Source organism: Dendrobates tinctorius, unplaced genomic scaffold, assembly GCF_039654945.1.
Source record: "Dendrobates tinctorius isolate UK_male_01 unplaced genomic scaffold, ASM3965494v1 ptg000192l, whole genome shotgun sequence".
In the NCBI taxonomy this organism is placed as follows: Eukaryota; Metazoa; Chordata; class Amphibia; order Anura; family Dendrobatidae; genus Dendrobates; species Dendrobates tinctorius.
The window spans coordinates 5,204,464-5,229,252 of record NW_027361859.1 but is presented as its reverse complement, the minus strand read 5'-3'; the positions used below and the strand labels follow the sequence as shown (position 1 = coordinate 5,229,252).

Sequence of the window (24,789 nt, the reverse complement as noted above, 5' to 3'; positions counted from 1 at the left end):
TTGCTGAAGTCAAGATATACTATATCTACAGCATTTCCTTGATCCACCCAATCAGTGATACCGTCATAGAAGGAAATTAAGTTAGTCTGACATGACTTATTAGTTACAAACCCATGCTGACTGTTTAATCACTTCATTCTTATCCAGGTATTGACATACATGTTGTTTAATAATTTGTTCAAAGATCTTTCCTGGTATAGAAGTCAGACTCACCGGCCTATAGTTGCCTGGGTCCACCTTCTTCCCCTTTTTGAAGATAGGAACAACATTTGCTCTTGTCCAGTCTTCTGGCACTTCTCCTGTTCTCCAAGAATTTTCAAAGATTATGGAGAGGGGTTCAAAAATTTCTTCTGCTATCTCCTTCAGTACTCTGGGGTGTAATTCATCTGGACCTGGAGACTTGAATTCATTTAGGTTAGCTAAGTGTTTCCTCACTATCTTTCTGTTTATAGATATCCTGGATTCTTCTATTCCCTTAATAGGACAGTGAATAACAGTTGATGTTGCATTTCCTTTCTGAGAGAAAACAGATGCAAAATAGGAATTTAAAAGTTCAGCCTTCTCAACATCCTGTCTTACCATTTCATCATTTTCATCCTGTAAAAATCCTATAGCATCTTTGACTTTTCTTTTACTTTTGACATATCCCCAAAATCCTTTATTATTGCTTTTGACATCTCTTGCAAGCCTCAGTTCATTTTCAGCTTTAGCTAATCTGATTTGTGCCCTGCAGGTTCTGCAGACAGCATTATATTCTTCTTTAGATATGCCTCCCTCTTTCCATTTTATAAACATTTTTTTCTTCCTTTTTAGCATGTGCTTAAGTTCTGTGTTCATCCATCCTGGTTTCCTTAAATGCTTCCTATTCTTCCCTCTTTTCGGAATTGTTAACAACTGTGCTTTGAGAATTTCATTTTTCAAGATTTCCCATCCTTCCTGGACATTTTTGTCTTTAAGGATATCCAGCCATTGGATCCCTCCAATTCTCTTTCTGAATCCCTTAAAATCTGCCTTTCTGAAATCTAACCTTGACGTCTGAGTCTTCACAGGTCTTCCGCCTCTAGTTATCCAAAATTCTAAAATAGCATGGTCGCTACCTCCTAGGGTCCCAGCCACTTTTACCTCCTCAACCATTTCCTCCCTGTTTATAAGGATTAGATCCAAGGTAGCAGTTCCCCTTGTTTTCTCCCTTACCTTTTGGAAGATAAAGTTGTCAGCAAGAGAGGATAAGAATTTCCTTGACCTGTTAGTTTTGCCTGAGAGAGATTCCCAACAAATGTCTGGATAGTTGAAATCTCCCATGACAACTATGTCATATTTTTTGGAGAACTTGGCCATCTGATGCATAAAGAGTTCATCTATATCTTCGGCTTGCACAGGCGGCCTGTAGTAAATGCCTACAATGGTGTCCTTTCCATTGTTCTGTCCTTGTATTCTTACCCAAACAGTTTCCACAGAACTCCCAGTCTCTGAAGCTTCAATCTCTGTGCAGATATACGCATTTCGAACATACAATGCGACACCCCCTCCTCGTTTATCAAGTCTATTTCTTGCAAATAAGTTGTATCCTTCTAGTCTTGTATTCCAATCATGTGTATTGTCCCACCAAGTTTCAGTGATTCCAATTACATCATATTTCTGTTCCTGTGTTAGTAGTTCCAATTCTCCTTGTTTGTTGGTTTCTCTTTCTCCATTATTTTTATTAATTAGATTCTTTCGTCTTTGTTCTTCCTTTCCACTTCTAATAGCAGAGTTCTCAATAGCATTTGTCAGGTGTATGGCTTTTTCTGGTCTTTTGCTTCCCTTCCCATGTTGTTCTAGTTTAAAGCTCTCCTTACAAGTGTAGCAAGGCGACTTCCAAATACATGCTTTCCAGTCTTCGTAAGGTGCACCCCATCTCTAGCAAGTAGTCCATCGTATAAGTAGTTCACTCCGTGATCCAGAAATCCAAATCGTTGCTGACGGCACCATCGACGTAGCCAGTTGTTCACCTGCAGAATCTTATTCCACCTCCTTGTTCCTTGGCCATCCACTGGGAGGATGGAAGAGAAGACCACCTGCGCTCCCAGTTCTTTCACTTTCTTGCCTAAGTCTTCAAAGTCTCTGCAGATGATTTCCAGGTCGTTTCTTGCGGTGTCATTTGTCCCCACATGTAGTAGCAGGAATGGGTAGTCATCTGTAGGTCTGAAGAGTCCTGATATCCTGTCAGACACATCTTTAATTTTTGCACCTGGAAGACAGCACATTTCTCTTGTAGTTATATCCGGTCTGCAGATAGCGGCCTCTGTTCCTCTCAGCAGGGAATCCCCCATGACCACCACTCTCCGTTTCTTCTTCACAACATTTTTCTTTCTCCATCCAGGAGGACTCTGAGGGCGTACAAGGTTGCTGTTTGTTGGCAAAGTCTTATCCTGATGTATTTCTTCATCGTTTTCCTGCGTGAGAGCCTGGTACTGGTTTCTGAGCAGTATGGGTGCTGACTGCCTCCTGATCCTCCTGCTTCTCTGGGTCACATGTCTCCATTCCTCTGTTTCTTCAGGTGCACTTCGAATTTCTTCTCTTTCTGTAACATGAAGAGATAATTCTGCTCTGTCCAAGAACTCTTCACCTTCCTTAATGATCTTCAACGTAGCTAACCTCTCTTTGAGATTTTGCAACTTTTCCTCCAACAGGGACACAAGCTTGCATTTGTGGCATGTGAAGTTTGGCTTTTCCACTGGTAAATCTGTGAACATGTAGCAAGAAATGCAGCTCACCAAATGGCTCCTGGCCTCTTCCATCTTGAGATTTCTTAAAAACGATGAAAGATGAGCCAAATTTCCAATGATCTCCTCAAGACTCTTCCCCTGGTTTTTTTCCCAGGCCTGGAAGAAGTAGGACAATCTTCCCCCAACCCGGGGAGCACCTTCATTGTGGCTTTTTGTTATCGGGGGGCTTGTTGACCATAAAGCCTTTGTTCTTATTTCTTTTATCCTCCCAACCTTCTCTGTTCCCTTTTGGGGGTCTTCGCCGCATAAATCTCCTGTTCCGCAAAGGCCGTTTGTATGCCTGATTAGGGAAACCGGAAAAGGATTTTTTCTTGTCCCCGGCCTTCTCCAAGATGTCATCTAACGTTGGGCCAAATAAGAACTCTCCTTCACATGGAATTGCGCACAATCTGGTTTTAGTCTGCAGATCCCCCGGCCAGCATTTTAGCCATAAGGCGCGTCTCGCGGCATTTGAGGAGGCTGCTCTGGCCGCCAACCTAGTTGAGTTTACTGACGCATCTGCCAGGAAAGCTGCTGCTCCCTTCATTACGGAAACTGACCTTTGTATTGTTTCCCTTGGGACTTTTTCTTTTATTTGGGAATCTAAGTGGTCTAACCAAACCATTAAGGCACGTACCGTGCATGTGGCTGCTATGGCTGGTTTTAGTCCCCCTGCTGCCGCTTCCCAAGCGTTTTTTAAAAAGTTTTCTGCCTTTTTATCCATTGGGTCCTTCAGGGTACCCATATCTTCGAAGGGCAGGGCAAATTTCTTAGAAGCCTTTGCAACTGCCACATCCACTTTAGGTGCTTTTCTCCATAGGGAGCAGGCCGGATCATCAAAAGGGTATTTCCTATTGGGTGTTAGGAGGGGTTTCTTGTCTGGCTTTTTCCATTCTCGTTTGATTAGAGTGGATTTTCTCATTGACCGGGAAAACTCTCCGTTTTTTTTTTGTTCCAGTCCACTGAACATAAACTCTTCCGCCGTTTTTTTAGGGCGTTCATCTACCAGCCCCATAGTTGTCCTTACGGCTTTTACCAGTGCGTCCGTCTCCTCAATAGGGAAGCAGCTGCGTCCCCCTTCTGAGGATGATGATGATGACTGGGAGGATGATGAATAACTCGAGTTAGATGACTCACTCCCTGACTCACTAACACTGAACTCTGGAGATCTATGCCTGGATATACGTTTTTTCTTAGTGGTTCTAACGCCCTTGAGGGCGTCCTCTACCTGGGTCCTTATCAGTGTTTTGAGGTCTGAATCGAACCTCGGGGATTCCTCCTATATCGTCTGCTCTATGCACGCCGCACAGAGCTTTATCTGCCATGTAGGGGGCAGCTCCTCCATGCATATAGCACATACCATGTGCTTGGATTTTGCTGTGCACTTGCGCCCCTGAAAAGAAAAAATTAATAATTGCATATTAGCGAGCGGGCGCTCACGGAGATCACTCACCCCCTTGTGGAACGAGAGATACCGTCTCGGGCGTAGGGATTATTTCCACCGCTGAATCCACTTCTGGCTGTGCCGCCATGGTGGAGCTTTGGCTGCGCCGTAATCCTGTATGACCACTGCTGCCGCGCTGCTGGGAGGAGTCGCACTGGCGCTGTTCTTGTGACTGCCGCCGCCCCTGCTTCGGGGACCACCGCCGCGTCTCCTCTTTCTGAGGCTTTCCACTCATGGTGATCGCCTTCTCCTCTTTTAGTGGGGCTTTAAATATTTTTTTTTTTTTAATTTGCCGCCTCCTCCCCGCTGTCCGAGGCCCCGCCGGAAGTGACCGCCGGCGCATGCACACTGCGAAATTTCCCAGCAGTGCATTGCGCCTTTTTTTTCAAGGAAGCTACTGTGTGCGCGCGCCCCCGGTACCGGCGTCCTGCGCCCTCCGTTCTCTGCCGCAGCCCCTGGTGACCTCCACCACCCCCATCGCTGCAATCCCTGCGGGCTTATACCTTGCGGCCCCCGGTAGCCGCCACCACCCCCTCCAGGCCGCTCCGAAGTCCCGCCCCGACCCCTGTACCTTTTGCAGTCCCGGTGGCCGCCGCTATCCTCCGCAGGCCGCTCTAGGTCTGGAGCTCGGCGGGGGGGCTCTCCTTGAGTGACCGCCGCCACTCACTTAAAGGAGGCCGCAAACCCTTTTTTTTTTTCTCTTTTTCGAGATCGGCAGGCTTCGTCCTTGGATCTTCACTGCCTCTCCCCACTCACCCTCAAGGCCCGCCGACCCCGGAGGTGGTGCTACGGGGGAAGCCTACGCGAGGCCTCGACCCAGCCGAGGCAGGGAGCCCCGCTGCCTATTATTGACTGGTTCGGTCCCCGGCATCCCGCGTCGACTGCAGGTACGTGCTGCAGGTTCCCCGTCAGGGACAGGAAACCAACTGATGTGGGAGAGAGGTACCGCCTTTTTCATCTGTAGGTTTCCTGTCCCTGAGGGCGGATCCCTCTCTCTCCGTGGTGCCGTCATGGGGAAAGAGAAAAAAATAGCAACAAAAAACTTTTAACATTTCGACCTTGTCAGGGTCTTATTCATACTGTCGCTGGTGACAAATGGTTGACAAGTTCAGGAAGCATGTCTGAGGGTAAATGGTGCCTTGTCTGGTATGTGTTACCAGGCACTCCAGCACCTTCATCATGTGTCCTACGGCTTCCAGTGCATCTGGTATCTGCCTCCCAATGTACTGTCTCCCAGTAGTCTCCAGTGTTTCCAATACCCATTTCCCAAATGCCCATGGCACGGGTTCACCTGGTCCTAAGACTTGGAGGATCCACCTCACCACGAGACAAAACAGTATCAAACACTTCCAGATCTTATCTCACAATGCTCTTAGTTCTAATCCTCCCCCCACACTGACTGCCGCTCGATAAGATCTGAAAGAGTTTATAATGATACATAGCTCTGCGGTATCTCTAAATAGTAGCTGTAGACATCAGTGATAAAAGAAGGGTATATTCTTTTTTTCTCTCCTGCATGATGATGCCGACTTATGATTGTTAACCCCATGAAAGGGAAGAAGTACAAGTCCCCATAGATAAATCTCTCGTAGCACCCAGTTGAAATATAACATAAATATTGGCCTAAACTTTATAAGCTATTATCTCTGCAACAGAAAGGAAAAATTAAAAAATAAAAGCCAAGTTTTACTCAGCTCTGTAGTCAACATTCCATGATGTGGCCAGTTAAAATGCCTAAACTGGTGAAAGGTCCTCTGAAAATCTTATAGAGCAATGCAAATCTGGGTAATTATACTTGTTTCCTATAAAAGGATAATTTTCAAAAATGGAAAAGTGTCTTAACAAACCTGAGCTCCTTAATGTAATTCTGCCTTCAATACTTCTAAACAAGCGATACCAGCTGTCCCTCAACTACACAGGTCCTACGGCAATATCTTGACTCATAGACAATACAAACAATAGATACAAAGAGATGGATATTAGTATTAGAAACAGTTGTTTATTAACCCTTGGTTACAAGTTTTAAAGGGGCGTTCCGACACCTCTCTCTTCAATGTAGTCTGGTATCAGGTACGGATAGATGCTATTGAACTTGATTAGGAAAGGGAAACATCCAGTTGGTGTCATCTGATTAATAAGACACCATAATTATTAGATGTTTATTGTCAGACGTTTGCCTCAGCAACTGTCCCGATCATGTATACAAGAGAAATGCTTGTCAACCTCTTTAAGATGCAGTTGTAGTGCTCACAAAAAAATAAAGTATTCTATATACATGGTGAAATATTTTGGATTGTTATATCCATTCTACTTGCTGATGTTTATTGGTCATTGCATACAGCATATATCCTAATCGTTATCATTTAGTGATCTAAATTGCTTTCCCTTTCAGGCTTGTGACTTAACTTTTACTGTAAATTTTCTGGTACTCTTCATCAATAAAATAAATGTATAAATTATGAAGCGGCTACTTCCCTGTGTAATTTCTCTGATGTGTTAGAAAATATAATTTCTTTGTTAAACATTTTCCAATTCCCAATCTGAAAATGGCTTCTCCTCTGTGTGTATTCATTGATTTATAAAAGAGTAGATTTACAAGAAGAACAATTCCCACATTCTGGACATGAAAATGGCTTCTCCCCAGTGTGAGTTCTCAGATGTGCAGCAAGAGTTAATTTGTTGGTAAAACATTTCCCACATTATGAACATGAGAATGGCTTCTTATCTTTGTGATTCTTGCTATGTGTAACAAGATTTCTTTTGTAGGTAAAACATTTTCCACATTCTTGACATGAAAATGGCTTCTCTCCTGTGTGAGTTCTCTGATGTATACATAAATTTTCTTTCTTGATAAAACATTTACCACATTCCGAACACAAAAAAGGCTTCTCCCCTGTGTGAATTTTCTTATGTACAATAAGATTTGTTTTGGCGGAAAAATGTTTCCCACATTCTGGACATGAAAATGGCTTCTCCCCTGTGTGAATTCTCTGATGTATACATAAATTTTCTTTCTTGGCAAAACATTTCCCACATTCTAAACAAGAAAAAGGCTTCTCTCCTGTGTGAATTTTCTTATGTGCAACAAGATTTGTTTTGTAGGTAAAATATTTTCCACATTCTGAACATGAAAATGGCTTCTCCCCCGTGTGAGTGCTTTTATGTTTAATGAGATCCTCTTTGTAAGTAAAACATTTCTCACATTCTGCACATGAAAATGGCTTCTCCCCTGTGTGAATTCTCTGATGTACAGTAAGAATTGATTTCTTGATAAAACATTTTCCACATTCTGCACATGAAAATGGCTTTTCCCTTGTGTGAGTGCTTTTATGTTTAAGGAGATCCCCTTTGCAAGTAAAACATTTCCCACATTCTGCACATGAAAATGGCTTCTCCCCTGTGTCAATTCTCGGATTGACCATAATACTTGCTTTCTTGGTAAAACATTTTCCATATTCTGAACATGAAAATGGCTTCTCCCCTGTGTGAATTCTCTGATGTACAATAAGATTTGCTTTTTGGGTAAAACCTTTCCCACAATCTTGACATGAAAATGGCTTCTCCCCTGTGTGAATTCTCTGATGTACAATAAGATTTGAATTCAGGGCAAAACTTTTCCCACATTCTGGACATAAAAATGGCTTCTCCCCTGTGTGAGTTCTCTGATGTGCTGTAAGATTTGCTTTCTTGGTAAAACATTTCCCACATTCTGAACATGAAAGTGGCTTCTTCCCTGTATGAGTTTTTTGATGTTCAGCATCCCTTTTGTTGTTGTTAATATTTTGTTTATCAGTATGTAATAAATCAGAAGATAGGACCTGTTGATAAGGAATAGATGACAGATTTTTGTTGTGAAGGGCTGGCGGTTTATCTGGAATAATTTCATGTTCTTCATATATATATGGTTTGACACCATAATCGGCTGCTTCAAAATCAGTAACTGGGAAATGTCCCTCTGATGCACAGTCATCTGCCAAGAAATAAAAACATTTTTTTCATAAATTCTGCCTTTAGCAACAAATTATATTAAAATTCAATTACTAGCTGACAAAGATGGGTACAAACTGTAGACTTCAATGTGAGGACTAGTAGTTTATGATATTAAGCCAAGAGGTTGCACATTTTTTAGTTCCTCTTCTAATGCTACCTTTTTATAGCTTTATGTTTCAAGGTGCTTGTAAATAAATTTTTGTAATGAAATGTTCAGTGGTGAATCATAAAGAGGCCTGTATGTCAGTTCTATTAGATGGTGTCTGTCTCATACACTCCCTGACTTCTACATTAATTATAGCACAAAACAGGGCAAAGGGGAGGAGCGGGATGGTTGTGTACATGGAAGTCATGACTTAAGAGCTGGTGTTAGGTTGGACTAGTACATGTATTTTTGTATGTATTTTCATTATAAAATTAAGGAGCAAAGAAAAATAGGAGGAGGACAAGTGAACATTGGCTTTTATCACCTATATGGAAGGACTGGGACACCTGAAAATTAATTTGAAGCAATGTCGTTATCCTGTCTTGGTTGCCAGTCTCTGGTCCTTGGGTTATTACTGAGCTTCAGCTACATAAAATGTATTGTATACTCCTTACAGAAAAGGTTGGCCATTTCTGCATCAAGATGTGTTTCTTTCTTTTGTTGAAAGTACTGAAGCTTATACAAAAATATATTAACCCCTTCATCCCTCAGACTGTTTTAACCTTCCTTACCAGGCCAAATTTTACAATTCTGACCAGTGTCACTTTATGTATTAATAACTCTGGAACGCTTCAACGGATACCAATGATTTTGAGACTGTTTTTTTCTTATTCAAAATTTAATTGCTTTATAAAACACAACAAAAAGCACTCATATTAACTGGTTCACACGAACACACCATATGGCATACTAGCTACTAAAATAGAGTTGTTTAGCTACATCAAAACCAACAACTCCATAAGATATCAACAGTAGTTTGCAAAAGACAACTTGTTAAACTAAATAACAAGAAGGAGAAGAGAAAAGAGAAGAAATGTTTATAGGGACCATGAGAACAAATCACAAAGGAAGACCGAGTATGAACTATGATAAAGGCTTATCAAATATCGCAAAAGGATGAGGTAGAAATTATCTTAGCTTTCTTTGGTAGATCAATGAGGGAAAGAGGGACTCCCAATTAAACCATTTTGCTGCCGCTTGTGTATGGGCTATCAGGGATTTCAGCTGGTGTACTCTAGCCACCTCCCCAAACCATTCCTGTAGCAAAAGCGTATCTAAGGACTTCCAGTGTCGTGGAATTACCACCTTAGTGGCCTGAAGAAAGTGCCTCAATAACAATTTCTTGAAAGCATTTTTAGCCATGGGAAACAAATAGTAGAATTGCTTCTGGGCTTTTAGTGATTGATTCCCCCGTCATTTCTTTAATCGCTTTAAGAACACCTTACCAGAAGCCCACCAGGGCCGGGCACGCCCACCATATATGCGACATGGAACACACATGGGCCCCACATCGCCAGCACAAGTTGGATACTACCGGGAACCATTTAAGATACTATTTTTAACTAGTTTCCTGAGCTTTAGTGGCTTTATTAGATTTATGAGAGCGATGGAAACATTTATACCATTGTTCTCTTGTAAAGGTTTGATGGAGCTCCCTTTCCCACGCCTTACAAAAAGGGGGAAGCATATCCAGATCACTATCCAATAGAAGCTTATAGATATCGTCTGAGACAGTTTTTTGCAACACATTGTTCTTCATGTTAGTGGAAAATATAGGCTGATTTTTATTGCGTTTATTTTGGAAAATATCTGAGTTTTGGCACAAAATGTAAAATTTTTTGCAAATTTAAATATTTTAGTTTGTATAGCCTTAACCCCTTCATGAACCAGCCTATTTTTACCTTAATGACCTGGCCATTTTTTGCAATTCTGGCCAGTGTTCCTTTATGAGGTAATAACTCAGAATTCTGGTAAATTTAGATCGATAATTTTTGCGTTTATTTGTGAAAAAAACAGAAATTTGGCAAAAACTTCGAAATTTTCAAATTTTGAATTTTTACTCTGTTAAACCAGAGAGTTATGTGACACAAAATAGTTAATAAATAACATTTCCCACATATCTACTTTACATCAGCACAATTTTGGAAACAATTTTTTTCTTTTTTGGTTAGGAAGTTATAAGGGTTAAAAGTTGACCAGTGATTTCTCATTTTTACAACAAAATTTACAAAACCATTTATTTAGGGACCACCTCACATTTGAAGTCACTTTGAGGGGTCTATATGGCAGAAAATACCCAAAAGTGACACCATTCGAAAAACTGCACCCCTCAAGGTGCTCAAAACCACATTCAAGAAGTTTATTAACCCTTCAAGTGCTTCACAGGAACTAAAGCAACGTGGAAGGAAAAAATGGACATTTTAAATTTTTCCAGCAAAAATTTCCTTTTAGCATCAATGTTTTCATTTTCACATGGGCAACAAGATAAAATGGATCGTAAAATTTGCTGGTCATAAACCACTTTGTGTGTGCACGGCAGGGCTCAGAAGGGAAGGAACGCCATTTGACTTTTTGAATGGAAAATATGCTGGAATATTTAGCGGTTGCCATGTCACGTTTGGAGAGCCCCTGTGTGCCTAAACATTGGAGCTCCCCCACAAGTGACCCCATTTTGGAAACTAGACCCCCCAAGGAACTTACCTAGATGCATAGTGAGCACTTTGAAACCCCAGGTGCTTCACAAATTGATCCGTAAAAAAAAGGACTTTTTTTTCACAAAAATTTTATTTTAGCCTCAGTTTTTTCATTTTCACATGGGCAACAGGATAAAATGGATCCTAAAATTTGTTGGGTAATTTCTCCTAAATACACAGATACCTCATATGTGGTCATAAACCACTGTTTGGGCACACGGCAGGGCCCAGAAGGGAAGTAGCGCCATTTGACTTTTTGAATGGAAAATTAGTTCCAATTGTTAGCGGACACAATGTCGCGTTTGGAGAGCCCCTGTGTGCCTAAACAGTGAAAAACCCCAACAAGTAACACCATTTTGGAAACTGGACCCCCAAGGAACTTATCTAGATGTGTGGTGAGCACTTTGAACCCCAAGTGCTTCACAGAAGTTTATAACGCAGAGCAGTGAAAATAAAAAATAATTTTCTTCAAAAATGATTTTTTTAGCCCGCTATTTTTTATTTTCACAAGGCTATCAGGAGAAATTGGACCACAAAAGTTGTTGTGCAATTTGTCCTGAGTGCACCGATACCCCATGTGTGGGGGAACCACTGTTTGGGCGAATGGTAGAGCTCGGAAGGGAAGGAGCGCCATTTTGGAATGCAGACTTTGATGGAATGTTCTGCGGGTGTCATGATGCGTCTGCAGAGCCCCTAATTAGCCTAAACAGGAGAACCTCCCCATTTTGGAAACTAGACCCCCCAAGGAGCTTATCTAAATGTGTAGTGAGCACATTGACCCCCAAGTGCTTCACAGAAGTTCATAAACGCAGAGCCGTGAAAATAAAAAAAAAATCATTTTTTTCCCTCAAAAATGATTTTTTTAGCCCGCTATTTTTTATTTTCCAAAGGATAACAGAAGAAATTGGACCCCAAATGTTGTCCAGTTTGCCTTGAGTACGCTGGTACCCCATATGTGGGGGGGAACCACTGTTTGGAGCACGGCAGGGCTCAGAAGGGAAGGAGCGCCATTTGACTTTTTGAATGGAAAATTAGCTCCAATCGCTAGCGGACACAATGTCGTGTTTGAAGAGCCCGTGTGCCTAAACTTTGGAGCTCTCCAAAAAATGACCCCATTTTGGAAACTAGACCCCCTAAGGAACTTATCTAGATGTGTGTGAGCAAAAGGAGAAATTGGACCCCAAAAGTTGTTGTCCAGTTTGTCCTGAGTACGCTGGTACCCCACATGTGGGGGGGAACCATTGTTTGGGCACACGTTGGGGCTCGGAATGGAAGTAGTGACATTTTGAAATGCAGACTTTGGTCTGCGGGCATCATTATGTTTGCAGAGCCCCTGATGTGCCTAAACAGTAGAAACCCCCCACAAGTGACCACATTTTGGAAACTAGACCTCCCAAGGACTTATCTAGATGTCTGGTGAGCACTTTGATCCCCCAAGTGCTTCACAGAAGTTTATAACGCAGAGCTGTGAAAATTAAAAATCATTTTTTTTCCACAAAAATAATTTTTTAGCCCCCATTTTTTTTATTTCCTCAACGGTACCAGGAGAGATTAGACCCCCAAAGTTGTTGCGCAATTTTTCCTGAGTAAGTGTGTTGGGGTAAACCACTGGGCACACGTCGGGGCCTAGAAGGGAGGGAGCACCATTTGACTTTTTGAATGCAAAATTGGCTGGTGGCGCCATGTCACGTTTGGAGAGCCCCTGATGTGCCTAAACAGTGGAAACCCTTCAATTCTAACTCCAACCCTAACCCCAACACACCCCTAATCACAACTCTAAACCCAACACATCCATAATCCCAACCCTAGCCATAACCCTAACCCCAACCCCAACACACCCTTAACCCTAATCCCAACCCTAACCATAACCCTAACCACAAGCCTAACCCTAATCCCAACCCTAACCCCCACACACCCCTAACCCTAATCCCAACTCCAACCCTAACCCCAATTCCAACCTTAACTCTAACCCTAACCCTAATTCTAACCCTAACTCTAGCCCTAATAGAATAAAAATAAAAATATTTTATTTATTTTAATATTTGTGCCTACCTATGGGGGTGATAAAGCGGGAGGTGATTTACTATTTTTTTTATTTTGATCACTGTGATAGGATCTATCACAGTGATCAAAATGAATGAATGGAATCTGCAGCCGGCAGATTTGACGGGCGCACGCCATTTTGGAAGATGACTGCACCCATCACCGATGGCGGCAGGACACCAGGAGTCACAGCGGGACTCTGAGGGTACTGGGGGGGATGGGGGGTGATCGGAAGGCGGCGGGAGCGGAGAGAAAGGGGAGCAGATCGCTGCCGTCAGTCGGTGAGGGGGTCTGATCGCGGTCTCCAGCCGTGTCCGATGCTATTGCAGCATCGGTCATGGCTGGATTGTAATATTTAATCAAATTTCATTGATGAAATATTACTATCGCTCTGATTGGCTGTTGAAAGTGAAACAGCCAATCAGAGCAATTGTAGCCATGGGGGGGGGAAGCCACCCCCCATGGGGTGAAGCACAAAGGGTCCTGTATCTGCTGGTCGGGTGACCTTTCAGTGACCCCAGTTACTCGACTCGCAGGAATGTGATTTATACCATGACGCGACGTAGGCGGCATGGGTCATAATGGCACAGGTTTTCATGACGCCAACGTAGGCGTCATGGGTCAGGAAGATAGTTATATCACACAGAATACCGTATATACTCGAGTATAAGCCAACCCAAGTATAAGCCGAGGCACCTAATTTACCATGAAAAACTGGGTAAACTTATTGACTCGAGTATAAGCTGGGTATACATTGTCCCCTCATCCCTATCCTTCTATGCATGTCTCCCTCTTCTCTGTCCTTGTATGCATGGCTCCATGGTCCCTGTCTTTGTATGCATGGCTCCCCAGTACCTGTCCTTGTATGCATGGCTCTCCCATCGCTATCCTTGCATGCATGGCTCTCTCATCGCTATCCTTGTATGCATGGCTCCACCCTCCCATCCTTGTATGCATGGCTCCTTATCCCCTATCCTTGTATGCATGGTTCCTATAAAAAAAAAACAACATCCTACTTACCTTGCCTGCGCCCCCTCACAGCATCTCATTCTGGCATCGGCAGCTTTTCCTGCCAAGCGATCACGTGGCCATGCTCATTAAGTTATTGAATATTCACTCCACGCTTATGGGAGTACAGAGGTGTGAATATTCATTACCTTAATGAGCAGGGCCACATGATTGCTCTGCCAGAAATGCTGCTGACACCAGAATGAACGGGATGCAGCAAGGGTGTGCAGGAGGGTGAGTAGGATGTGTGCTGGAAGCCGGCGGCTGCAGCTGTCACTGTGCGCTATAAGAGAAATGAATATTCATTTCCCTTTAGCAGCGGCACAGGCTTTAGCCACAGCCAATGGCTCCTGCCTTTGTGACCAACCAATTTTTGTAAAGACCACATCACATTTAAAGTCACTTTGAGAGGCCCATATGAGAGAAAATACCCAAAAGTGACACCATTTTAAAAACTGCTCCCCTCAAAGTGCTGAAAACCACATTCAAGAAGTTTATCCCTTTAAGTGCTTCTCAAAAGCAATGTGGAAGGAAAAAATAAAAAATGTACCTTTTTCCCCTCAAAAATGTTGATTTAGTACCAAACTTTGCATTTTAACATGAATAACAGGAGAAAATGGACATTGCAATTTGTTGTGCAACTTCTCCTGAGTACGCTGATACACCATATGTGTACTACTGTTTGGATACACGGCAGGACTTGAAAGGGAAAGAGCAAAAATTGCCTGGAGTAGATAACAGACACCATGTGCAGAGCTACTGATGTGCCAAAACAGTGGAATGCCCCACAAATGATCCCTATTTTGGAAACTACGCCCCACAAGGAACTTACAGTGTCATGATATGTATTTTTCCCCAATACTTTGCAATGTCTTGTGTGTACCTGTAACAATATGTTTCCTTCCCCATTGCCTGTGTCTCTGGGACTATAATGTAATTATGTAAGTAACCTGTCTCCTTTCCACAAGACTTGTGTATCTAGACCATAATTGAATTCAGGCTTGGGTCAACACAGCTAGGGGAATCACCATTGTTCTCCTCAGCAGGGGGAGGACTCACAATGCACATCCTCCTAGACACAGCGGTGCCTTGCTGTGGGCCAAACCATTGCATAGGAGGAGTGGAACCCTCCTCCACTACACACATGGGCTGATCCAGGAGCAGAGACACTAGATCCCTGTGCAACTCAGTCAGATGTGAGTTGGATGCTGAAAGAGAAGGGCGAGGCTGTCTGAGAAAGCCTCGGCCTTAGTGTGATCGTGGCGGATTTCTGGGACTCTTAAAGGACTATGGTTTTGTGATCTGGCACAAGGATTGTCGGGAGGTGCCCCCGAATCAGTTTCCTGTGGACTTATTTTGGGACTCTGCAAATTACCTTCGTGTTGTTCCTGTGTTCTGGTCAATAAATCTGTTGGATCGTTCCCAGGCCTGTTGTCCCTCCTTGCTCTGGAGAATACTCCCGTCACAAACTGGTTGGCAGCGGTGGGATCGGAGCAGAAGGAATGGAGGAGAACGGCCCATCAACATCGGGAACCAGCACTGCAGAGTACAAGAACTGGACTGCGGTGAACCTACAAACAAAGGCCCGTGAACTGGGAGTCAGCTACAAGGGACTCTCCAAGGAGCAGCTGATTGAGGCTTTGGAAGCAGTTCACCTGCAAGATGATGCTGAGGAAGGATCCTCACAGCAAAGAGAGGAAAGACGGCAGCCGGAGGTAAATACCCAAAAAAGTCAGTGGGTTGTGTGGTACGAGGAGGAGATGGCCTTGCTAGGAGAAGAGGCTACCATAGAAGATAAGAGGGAGGTCATGCGCACAGCCAAGGAGAGGCAGCGCAGGATGGAGGAGAGGGCAATGCTGGAGAGGGAGATCGCTTTGGAGGCAGCGAGAAGCTCCAGACAGACTGTACCCACAGCATCCCCCATGAGGGAACTCCCCAGAGTGTCCCGCAAAGACTTCAAGCCGTTTAATGAGGCTTCCGGTGACATTGAGGGATTCTTCCTGGACTTTGAGCATCAGTGTCGATTAATGGAAGTCCCGGAAAGGGAGCGCGTCCGACATCTTGTGGGGCTCTTAGAGGGTGGAGCTGCTGCAGCCTATAGAGCTATGGACCCTCGGTGGAACTGTGAGTATGCAGAGATTAAACGGACTGTTCTAGAACATTATGCTGTGACCCCAGACACTTACAGGACCCAGTTTCGTACTTTAGCCTGTAATGAGGAAGTGTCTTTCAAGATGTATGCCCACAGACTCAAACAAATATGTAATCGCTGGCTGGAGGCAGAGGAGGCCTTAACCTGGAACACCTGTCTCCAGGTTATCCTAAAAGAACAATTTTTTGCCCAGTGCCCCGCTGAGATCAGGGAATGGGTGCGTGAGAGGAAACCTGCTACAGTGGAAAAAGCTGCATCTCTCGCTGATGAGGCTCTCACCATCAAGCCTCGGTGGAGAGTTCTGTTGGAGGATGGAGAGAGGCCTACCAGCTCCACAACCCCGGTGGCCCCCAGTTCTTCTGTCCCCATTGTTCCCCGTTCCTCTGAGCTACCACCTCGTGTTGATACCTGTGTTAATGTGCCTCCTGTTGCTTCCACTGCGTTTTCTGGAATACGACGAGGAGAGGAAGTAGCAGAGCGCAGGTGTTATGGTTGTGGGCATCCGGGGCATCTGCAGGCCTCATGTCCAGCCAGCTCATGGAGGAATCGTCCTCAAACCCCTACAGCACCTTCAGGTGGGAGCCGACCGGCAGATTCCCTTACTCCTCGCCCAAGAGGACGCATTGGATGGAGTGAGACACAGCACAGATGCTATCGATGTGGGCAGCCGGGGCATCTGCAAGCCTCCTGCCCAGCTGTTCAAATGAGGATTGATCCTGTACCCAATCATATTATTAATTATGTACAGCCAAGTGCCATGGAGGAAGACGTGTCACCACTACGTGAGGACTGGCCTAGTGCCTCACCCACCCATGTTGCACCACTAGGAGTTTATGGTGTGCGACCCGCAGCTATGACGACTTCAGCTCATCGAGGTAAGCACTTGCAGGAGGTTGTGCTGGATGGACAAAGACTTGTTGGATTTTGTGACTCAGGGGCTTTCCTCACGCTGGCTGATCCCCGAGTGGTTCGGCCTGAGGCAATCCATAGAGGACCTGGGATTGTCATTGAACTGGCTGGTGGACAATGGAGGACTATTCCCACAGCCACTGTGGATCTGAACTTTGGTTTTGGGGTCAGGCGATGTGTGGTTGGGGTGATGGGTGGTCTGCCTGCAGCTGTTCTCCTGGGCAATGATGTGGGAAAGCTACAATGCCAATTCGTGGCTGCATGAAGCCACATGTAAGTTACGCCATGCCTGTGTGTACTTAACCAGTGACCTGTAGAGGTCCCTAGTACGTACACAAATTAGGAGGGGAAGGGATTGTCATGATATGTATTTTTCCCCAATACTTTGCAATGTCTTGTGTGTACCTGTAACAATATGTTTCCTTCCCCATTGCCTGTGTCTCTGGGACTATAATGTAATTATGTAAGTAACCTGTCTCCTTTCCACAAGACTTGTGTATCTAGACCATAATTGAATTCAGGCTTGGGTCAACACAGCTAGGGGAATCACCATTGTTCTCCTCAGCAGGGGGAGGACTCACAATGCACATCCTCCTAGACACAGCGGTGCCTTGCTGTGGGCCAAACCATTGCATAGGAGGAGTGGAACCCTCCTCCACTACACACATGGGCTGATCCAGGAGCAGAGACACTAGATCCCTGTGCAACTCAGTCAGATGTGAGTTGGATGCTGAAAGAGAAGGGCGAGGCTGTCTGAGAAAGCCTCGGCCTTAGTGTGATCGTGGCGGATTTCTGGGACTCTTAAAGGACTATGGTTTTGTGATCTGGCACAAGGATTGTCGGGAGGTGCCCCCGAATCAGTTTCCTGTGGACTTATTTTGGGACTCTGCAAATTACCTTCGTGTTGTTCCTGTGTTCTGGTCAATAAATCTGTTGGATCGTTCCCAGGCCTGTTGTCCCTCCTTGCTCTGGAGAATACTCCCGTCACATACAGTATCTAGAGATGTAATGAGCACCTTGAACCCACAGGTGCTTCACAGAATTTTATAATGTTGAGCTGTGAAAATGAAAAAAAAAAAAAAAAAATTCCATAAAAAATGTTGCTTTTGCCGAAATTTTTTTTTTTTTCTTTGCAAGGATAACCGGATTACTTACCGGTAATACTCTTCTGTAGAGTCCACGACAGCACCCACTGAGAGAGGGGATCCGCCCCCGGAACAGGAAACCTACAGAGAGATAAATGGGGCGGTCCCCCTCGCTCCCTCAGTTTGTGTTACCGAGAACAACGGAGGAACCGCCATACATGTTTTAGTCAAACTGTTTGGGCGATTCATCTATCTTACCCCTATGCAGTTTTAAGCTTACTAAGTTTAATCACATATCTAACTTAAATCACAATCTCCACCACCAAGGAGACCCATGTGTGAAAAATTCTTACGGGAGGGAAGTGAGCGGGTGCTGTCGTGGACTCTACAAAAGAGTATTACCGGTAAGTAATCCGGTTTTTCCTCTTCGCCACGACAGCACCCACTGAGAGATTTCCAGAGATAATCACCTGGGCGGGCACACCGTGCTAAGGACTGATCTACCAAAAGTTAGATCCTCGGTAGAGGACAAATCTAGTCTATAGTGACTATAAATGGTAGACGGAGAAGACCAGGTTGCAGCCTTACATATTTGTTCAATTGGGACGTTCTCCCTCTCGGCCCAGGAGGATGATATGGCTCTAGTGGAGTGCGCCTTAATCCCCAGTGGAGGGTCTTCTCCTTTTGTCAGATACGCCATTGTGATCGCATCTCTAATCCATCTGGATATCGTGCCTGATGTAACTGCAGACCCCCACCTGCTGCCCTGGAAGGAGACAAAAAGAGACCTACTCTGCCTCCAGGGACTGGTCCTATCCAGATAGGCTAGCACGGCTCTTTTCACATCTAAGGTGTGATATTTCTCCTCGTCCTGTGTTGACGGGTTCTCATAGAATGAAGGTAGGCATATCTCTTGAGATCTATGAAATTTAGTTGCCCGTTTGGGCAGGTAGGACGGGTCTGTCTTTAAAATCAGACTGTCTCGTGTTGTTAACAGGAACGGTGGGTCTACTGATAGAGCATGAAGATCACTCACTCTCCTGGCCGATACTAAGGCCACCAGCATAGCCGTTTTCAATGAGAGGCACTTTACTGATGCTGAGCTTATGGGCTCAAACGGTGCCTGAGTGAAGGCATCCAAAACTAGAGTAAGGTTCCACGCTGGTAGCCGAGGCATATGCACCGGTTCTGCTCGTTGACAAGCCGAGATAAACCGAGTCACCCATCTATTTGCTGCCACGTTATAGTTAAACAGGGCTCCTAGGGCTGACACGTGGACCTTAAGAGTGCTTACTGAGAGTCTCAGTTCTCGGCCTTTTTGAAGAAACTCTAGAATGGCCATAATGGGTACTTCACCAGCTAGTTTTGTTGGGTGAAAGGCCAGGAACTTCCTCCACACCTTAGCATATATTTTTGTCGTGGACTCCTTCCTGCTTTGTAGCAGGGTAATGATTAGGTTCTTTGAGAAACCCTTCTGCCTCAGTAGCTCCCTTTCAAATTCCAGGCCGCTAGGTGCAGGGCTTTGGCCTGTGGATGGTAGCAGGGTCCCTGCGAGAGAAGATTCTGGTGCAGCGGCAGGATCCACGGGTCGGTTACCGACATGGCTCTCAGCCATGAAAACCACGGTCTTTTTGGCCAAAACGGGGCTATCAAGATGACCCTGGCCCTCTCCTGTCTTATTTTCCTGACTACTGTTGGTAGTAGCACCATTGGAGGGAAGGCATAGGCTAGTTGGAATGCCCAGGGTGCTTGGAGGGCATCTAGAATGTCTGGGTTGTCCGACCTGTAGAGAGAAGCAAACCTTTTTACGCGCCTGTTGGCTCTGGTTGCGAATAGGTCTATCTCCGGTCTGCCCCATTCTGACTCTATCATTTCGAAGACGCGTCTGCTGAGGACCCACTCGCCCTGGTATAGGGCCTGGCGACTGAGATAGTCTGCTCGGGAGTTGTCTACTCCTCTTATATGGAGCGCTGACAAGGAGAGAAGATGGACCTCGGCCATCTCCAGGATCTTTACCGCGATAGACATCAGTGGCATTGACCGCGTGCCTCCTTGCCGGTTTGTATAGGCCACTGCGGTGGTATTGTCTGTCTGGATCTTTACGTGGGTGCCCCTTAACTGCGGGAGAAAGTGAGATATCGCATAAAAAATCGCTGTTAGCTCCTTTACATTAGAGGAGGCCTCTATTTCATTCTCACGCCACCAGCCTTGTACCATGTGCTCCTCTAGATGGGCTCCCCAACCTAAGGGGCTGGCATCCGTGGTGAGTATTTTGGAGGGAGTCACCCACCACTGTACTCCCTTCGATAGATTGGAAGGATTTAACCACCATTTTAGGGATTCAACCACCTCGGGCGATAGGGACATCTTCCCTTCCAGCCGCCCCTGCAGTCTATCTGTCTCCTGCAGAATAGCCCACTGCAGTTCTCTGGAGTGGAACTGAGCCCATTGCACCGCTGGAATGCACGATATCAGAGACCCCAGCAAGGACATGCCCTGTCTCAATGATATTACGGGTCTTCCTGTAGTATTCTGTATCTTATCGATTATGGCCATTACTTTGGTGTTCGGCAGAAAGCACTCCTCAGTTACGGAGTCCACTTGCAGGCCCAAAAACCTTTGACAGGTCACTGGCTCTAGTCTGGACTTCTCCCAGTTAATTAGCCAACCCAGTGTTTGTAGGGATGAGATAATCCTAGCTATTCTCGCTTCACACTGTGAAACAGAATTCCCCACTATGAGTAGGTCGTCTAAGTAAGGGACAACTAGGGTGCCATTCAGCCTTAGATACGACATTACTTCCAGCATCAATTTTGTAAATACCCGAGGAGCCATGGATAGCCCGAATGGCATTGCCGCAAACTGGAAATGCTGAATCCGACCTTTGAACCAGACTGCTACCCGCAGGAACCTCTGGTGCCCTCGATATATGGGGAGATGGTAGTAGTAGGCGTCCTTTAGGTCCAAGACTGCCATATAACACCTGGGAAACAAAAGCTTTATTGCAGACTTAATCGACTGCATCTTAAACGACCTCAGTCTTAGGAAGGTATTAAGTTTCTTTAAATTTATTATAGTCCTGTAAGAGCCATCTAGTTTTGGGACTAAAAATAGAGGAGAATAAAAGCCCATTCCTATTTCGTCCCCTGGGACCTCTACTAGGACCTGTTTAGTTAGCAGTACTGCAATCTCCATCTCCAGCGCTTCCTGCTGTGTCAGGGACTTCATGGAAGTCAATAGGAAGGAGTTCGGTGGATACTGAACAAATTCTAATTTCAGGCCTGATGACACGATATTCATGGCCCATGGATTTGATGTCACCTTCTCCCATTGGCGGCTAAATTTTAATAGCCTGCCACCTACCGGTATAATGATTTTATCGGGATCTGTCTCCCCTGAAGGGACGCTTCCCGAATAGGTTGCCCCTTTGTTTGGGGTCCTTATTTCCCCAGCGGTCCTGGGGTCTAAAGTCCTTCTTTTTACCAAACGGCGGCTTCCTGTAGGCCCTCCTGTTGAACGGAACATACGGGTTAGGGAAACCCTTCTTCCTCTCCCCCGCTTTTGTCAAAATCTCATCCAGTTCCTTGCCAAACAAGTACTTACCCTGGCAGGGTATAGCACACAGTCTAGTTTTTGTTTGTGTGTCTCCTTTCCACCCCTTCAACCATAAGGCCCGCCTGCCTGCATTGGTCAGTCCTGCCGCTCTAGCCGATAACTGGAGAGAGTCCGCGGAGGAGTCGGAGAGGAAGGCCGCTGCTCCCTTAATGAGGGGCATAGAGGAAAGGAGTCTATTCCTAGCTACCCCATTCTTTATATTGTCCTCTAAGTCATTCAGCCACACCAACAATGATCTTGCCGTACATGTGGCTGCTATTGCGGGCTTAAAGGCTGCCGTACATGCCTCCCAAGATCTTTTAAGAAATGTATCAGTTTTCTGATCCAAAGAATCGGGCAAGGTTCCCGAATCCTCTACCGGCAGAGAGGATATACGGGAGGTAGAGGCCACTGCCGCATCCACCTTGGGGGCTCTTGACCAGGCTATTAACTCCTCATCGTCAAAGGAATACTTACGCTTTGACGTTAAGGGGAGGAAGGTTCTTTGACCTTGTTTTTCCTACTCCCTTTTAACTAGCTCTTTAACAGCTGGTACCACTGGGAAAGCCCGGACCTTTCTACGGGAAATGCCTGCAAACATTATGTCCTGTGGGGTCTTGGGGTCCTTGCTTTCTGGCAACCCCATGGTATTTCGGACAGACTTTACTAAATTACTGACACTGTCCGTGGGGAAACACGTTTGGTCCTCGTCCTCTGAGGAAAGGTATTCCTGGGATTTGTCGGAATCTAGTTCCCCGGTTTCAGATGGCGATTTTGACGCGAGCGAGGCTCCTCCTCTTGGCGAACATATTTCTCTTGCGGAGGAGTGACCCCCCAAACTACTGGAACCGCCTAAGGCCCGTAGCTCCTCTCTTATAATTGCCCGGATATCCTCCTTCTTTCGTGAGGACTCCTCCTGTAAGGCCTCCTCAATACATGATTGGCATAATCTCTTAGGGTGGCCGTCTGGTAGGGGCTGAGAACATAAGGCACACTCTCTATGTTTCACCTTCTCCGTTCTTTTAGCCTAAAGGGGGTATGGACCAGAAAGAGAAGGCCATCAATTATATATTCTGAACACAAAACACTCACCCGTGAGTTTCGTCAGTAAACTACCGGCTGCGGGGTCCGCGACCCAGGCTGAGGCGAGGCATGGGACGACTTCTTTTCTTTGCGTTTTTTCTCCAAGGGCTCATCTTGCCTGGAAGGTCCACTAGATTCCTTCCTGGAGCTGCCACTTTTCCTGGTGCTACTACTTCTCCTTGTAGCACTGCTCTGTCTACTGCCATGCGGGGATTGCACTGGCTGACCTAACGGGAGCGAAGCTGGGTCATCTAAGGACGACATGACTGCGCACCCCCGCTGCGTTTGTGGCTTCTTTTTATAGCCGCTGCTATAGCTGCTCCTCTTCCTCTCTTTTTTTTTTTTTTTTCGTCCACCATTTTTTTTTTTTTTGCGCTACTGCGCATGCGCGGGCGTTCTCCCGCGATCTCTGCCTCCTGTCTGACCCCGGAAGTTCTCTTCACTTCCGGGTTGCCTCTGCTGGGGAAGCGCTCGCTCATAGCAGTCCCGCTGTGCCTCCCGGGTATCTGCACCCCGCCACCAACACGCGGGGTCCTTCTCCCCTCCACAGGTATGACCCCCGGAAGCGCTGCCCAGCACAAACGCTCGGGCCCTTTGCTGGGGGGGGGGCGGGGGCACCACTGAAATTGCCCGGCCGGTATATTGTTACCTGTAATGCGTCCCCCTCGGGGGGGGGTGTATTTCACCGTCCTCCCCAGTGAGCCTTGGCACCAATCTCACCTCCGGCCTCACCTGCATTACCAGCTCTAGGGGGGGGGATATACCTCTCCACCCGACGCTGCCTCCGGTCCTGGGGCCCCTGCTGCTCATATTCTGCACGCAGGCGGCTACCAGACCAGGAATCCTCTTCTGCGGGTTCCTTTCCAGGAACAGGAAACCAAAACTGAGGGAGCGAGGGGGACCGCCCCATTTATCTCTCTGTAGGTTTCCTGTTCCGGGGGCGGATCCCCTCTCTCAGTGGGTGATGTCGTGGCGAAGAGGAAAAACAGGCGTAAATTTACCCCAAAATTGTTGTGCGATTTCTCCTATGTGCGCCGAAACCTGATGTGTAGTGGGCACACAGGAAAACTCGGAAGGGAAGGAGCAGCATTTGACTTTTGGAGAGCAAAATTGGCTGGAATAGATAAAGGACAAGATTTCGCAATTGCACAGCCCCTGATGTGCCTAAACAGTGGAAACCCCCCTATTTTGGAAACTACACCCCTAAAGGAACATATTTCGAGTGGTAAGCACCTTGAACCCACAGGTGCTTTACAGAAGCTTATAATTTTGAGCCAAGAAAATGAAAAAAATACATTTTTCTGTCAAATGTTGGTTTTGCCCAAATTTTTCATTTTCTCAAGGGTAGCAGAGGAAAAAGGACACTACAATTTGTTGTGCAATTTCGATTGACTACACCAATACCTCATATGTGGCGGAAAACTAATGTTTGGTCACACGGCAGTTCTTGGAATGGGAGGAATGCCAACTGAATTCTGGAGGTTAATTTTGGCTGGAATAGATTGCGGATGCCATGTCATATTTGAAGAGTCCCTGACATCCCAAAACAGCAGACCACCCCCCCACAAGTAACCCATTTTGGAAACTAAACCTCTTGCGGAATTCATCTAGGGGTGCAGTGAGCATTTTCAGCCTTCAATCGATTCACAGAGTTGTATAACATTAGCCTGAGTAAATGGAAAATTAAAATTCTTTCCACTAAAATTTTGCTTTGCCCTCAAACTTTTAATTTGCAACAGGGATAGTAGGAGAAAGTGAACAGTACAATTTGTTGCACAATCTCTCCTCAGTGCGTCAATACCCCATAAGTGGTCAAAACTACTTTTGAGGCACAGTGCAATGCTCAGAAAAGAAGATGCGCTATATTGAAGTTCAGATTTTACTGGAATGGTTTGAGGGTGCAATGTCACAGTGGCAGAGCTGCGGAGGTGCCAGAACAGCAGAAACCCCCCATAAGTGACCCAATTTTACAAACTACATGTCACGGCTCCATCCCTCGGTGTCTCTGGTATGCAGTTACTGACAGTTCAGCCGTTCAATCTAATAAAGGGGAGT

General features: G+C 45.6%; 1 protein-coding gene across 1 annotated transcript in view; it reads right to left on the bottom strand.

Annotated features, from left to right (window-relative positions):
- Positions 1–6,170: 6,170 nt before the first annotated feature.
- LOC141055828 (uncharacterized) overlaps positions 6,171–24,789 on the bottom strand; it is a 143,695-nt gene continuing 125,076 nt past the window's right edge. The window contains exon 10 of the mRNA XM_073552546.1: positions 6,171–7,900. Within this exon, the coding sequence (XP_073408647.1) occupies positions 6,891–7,900 (1,010 nt within the window). The 3' untranslated portion in view covers positions 6,171–6,890. The remainder of the gene's footprint in view (positions 7,901–24,789) is intronic.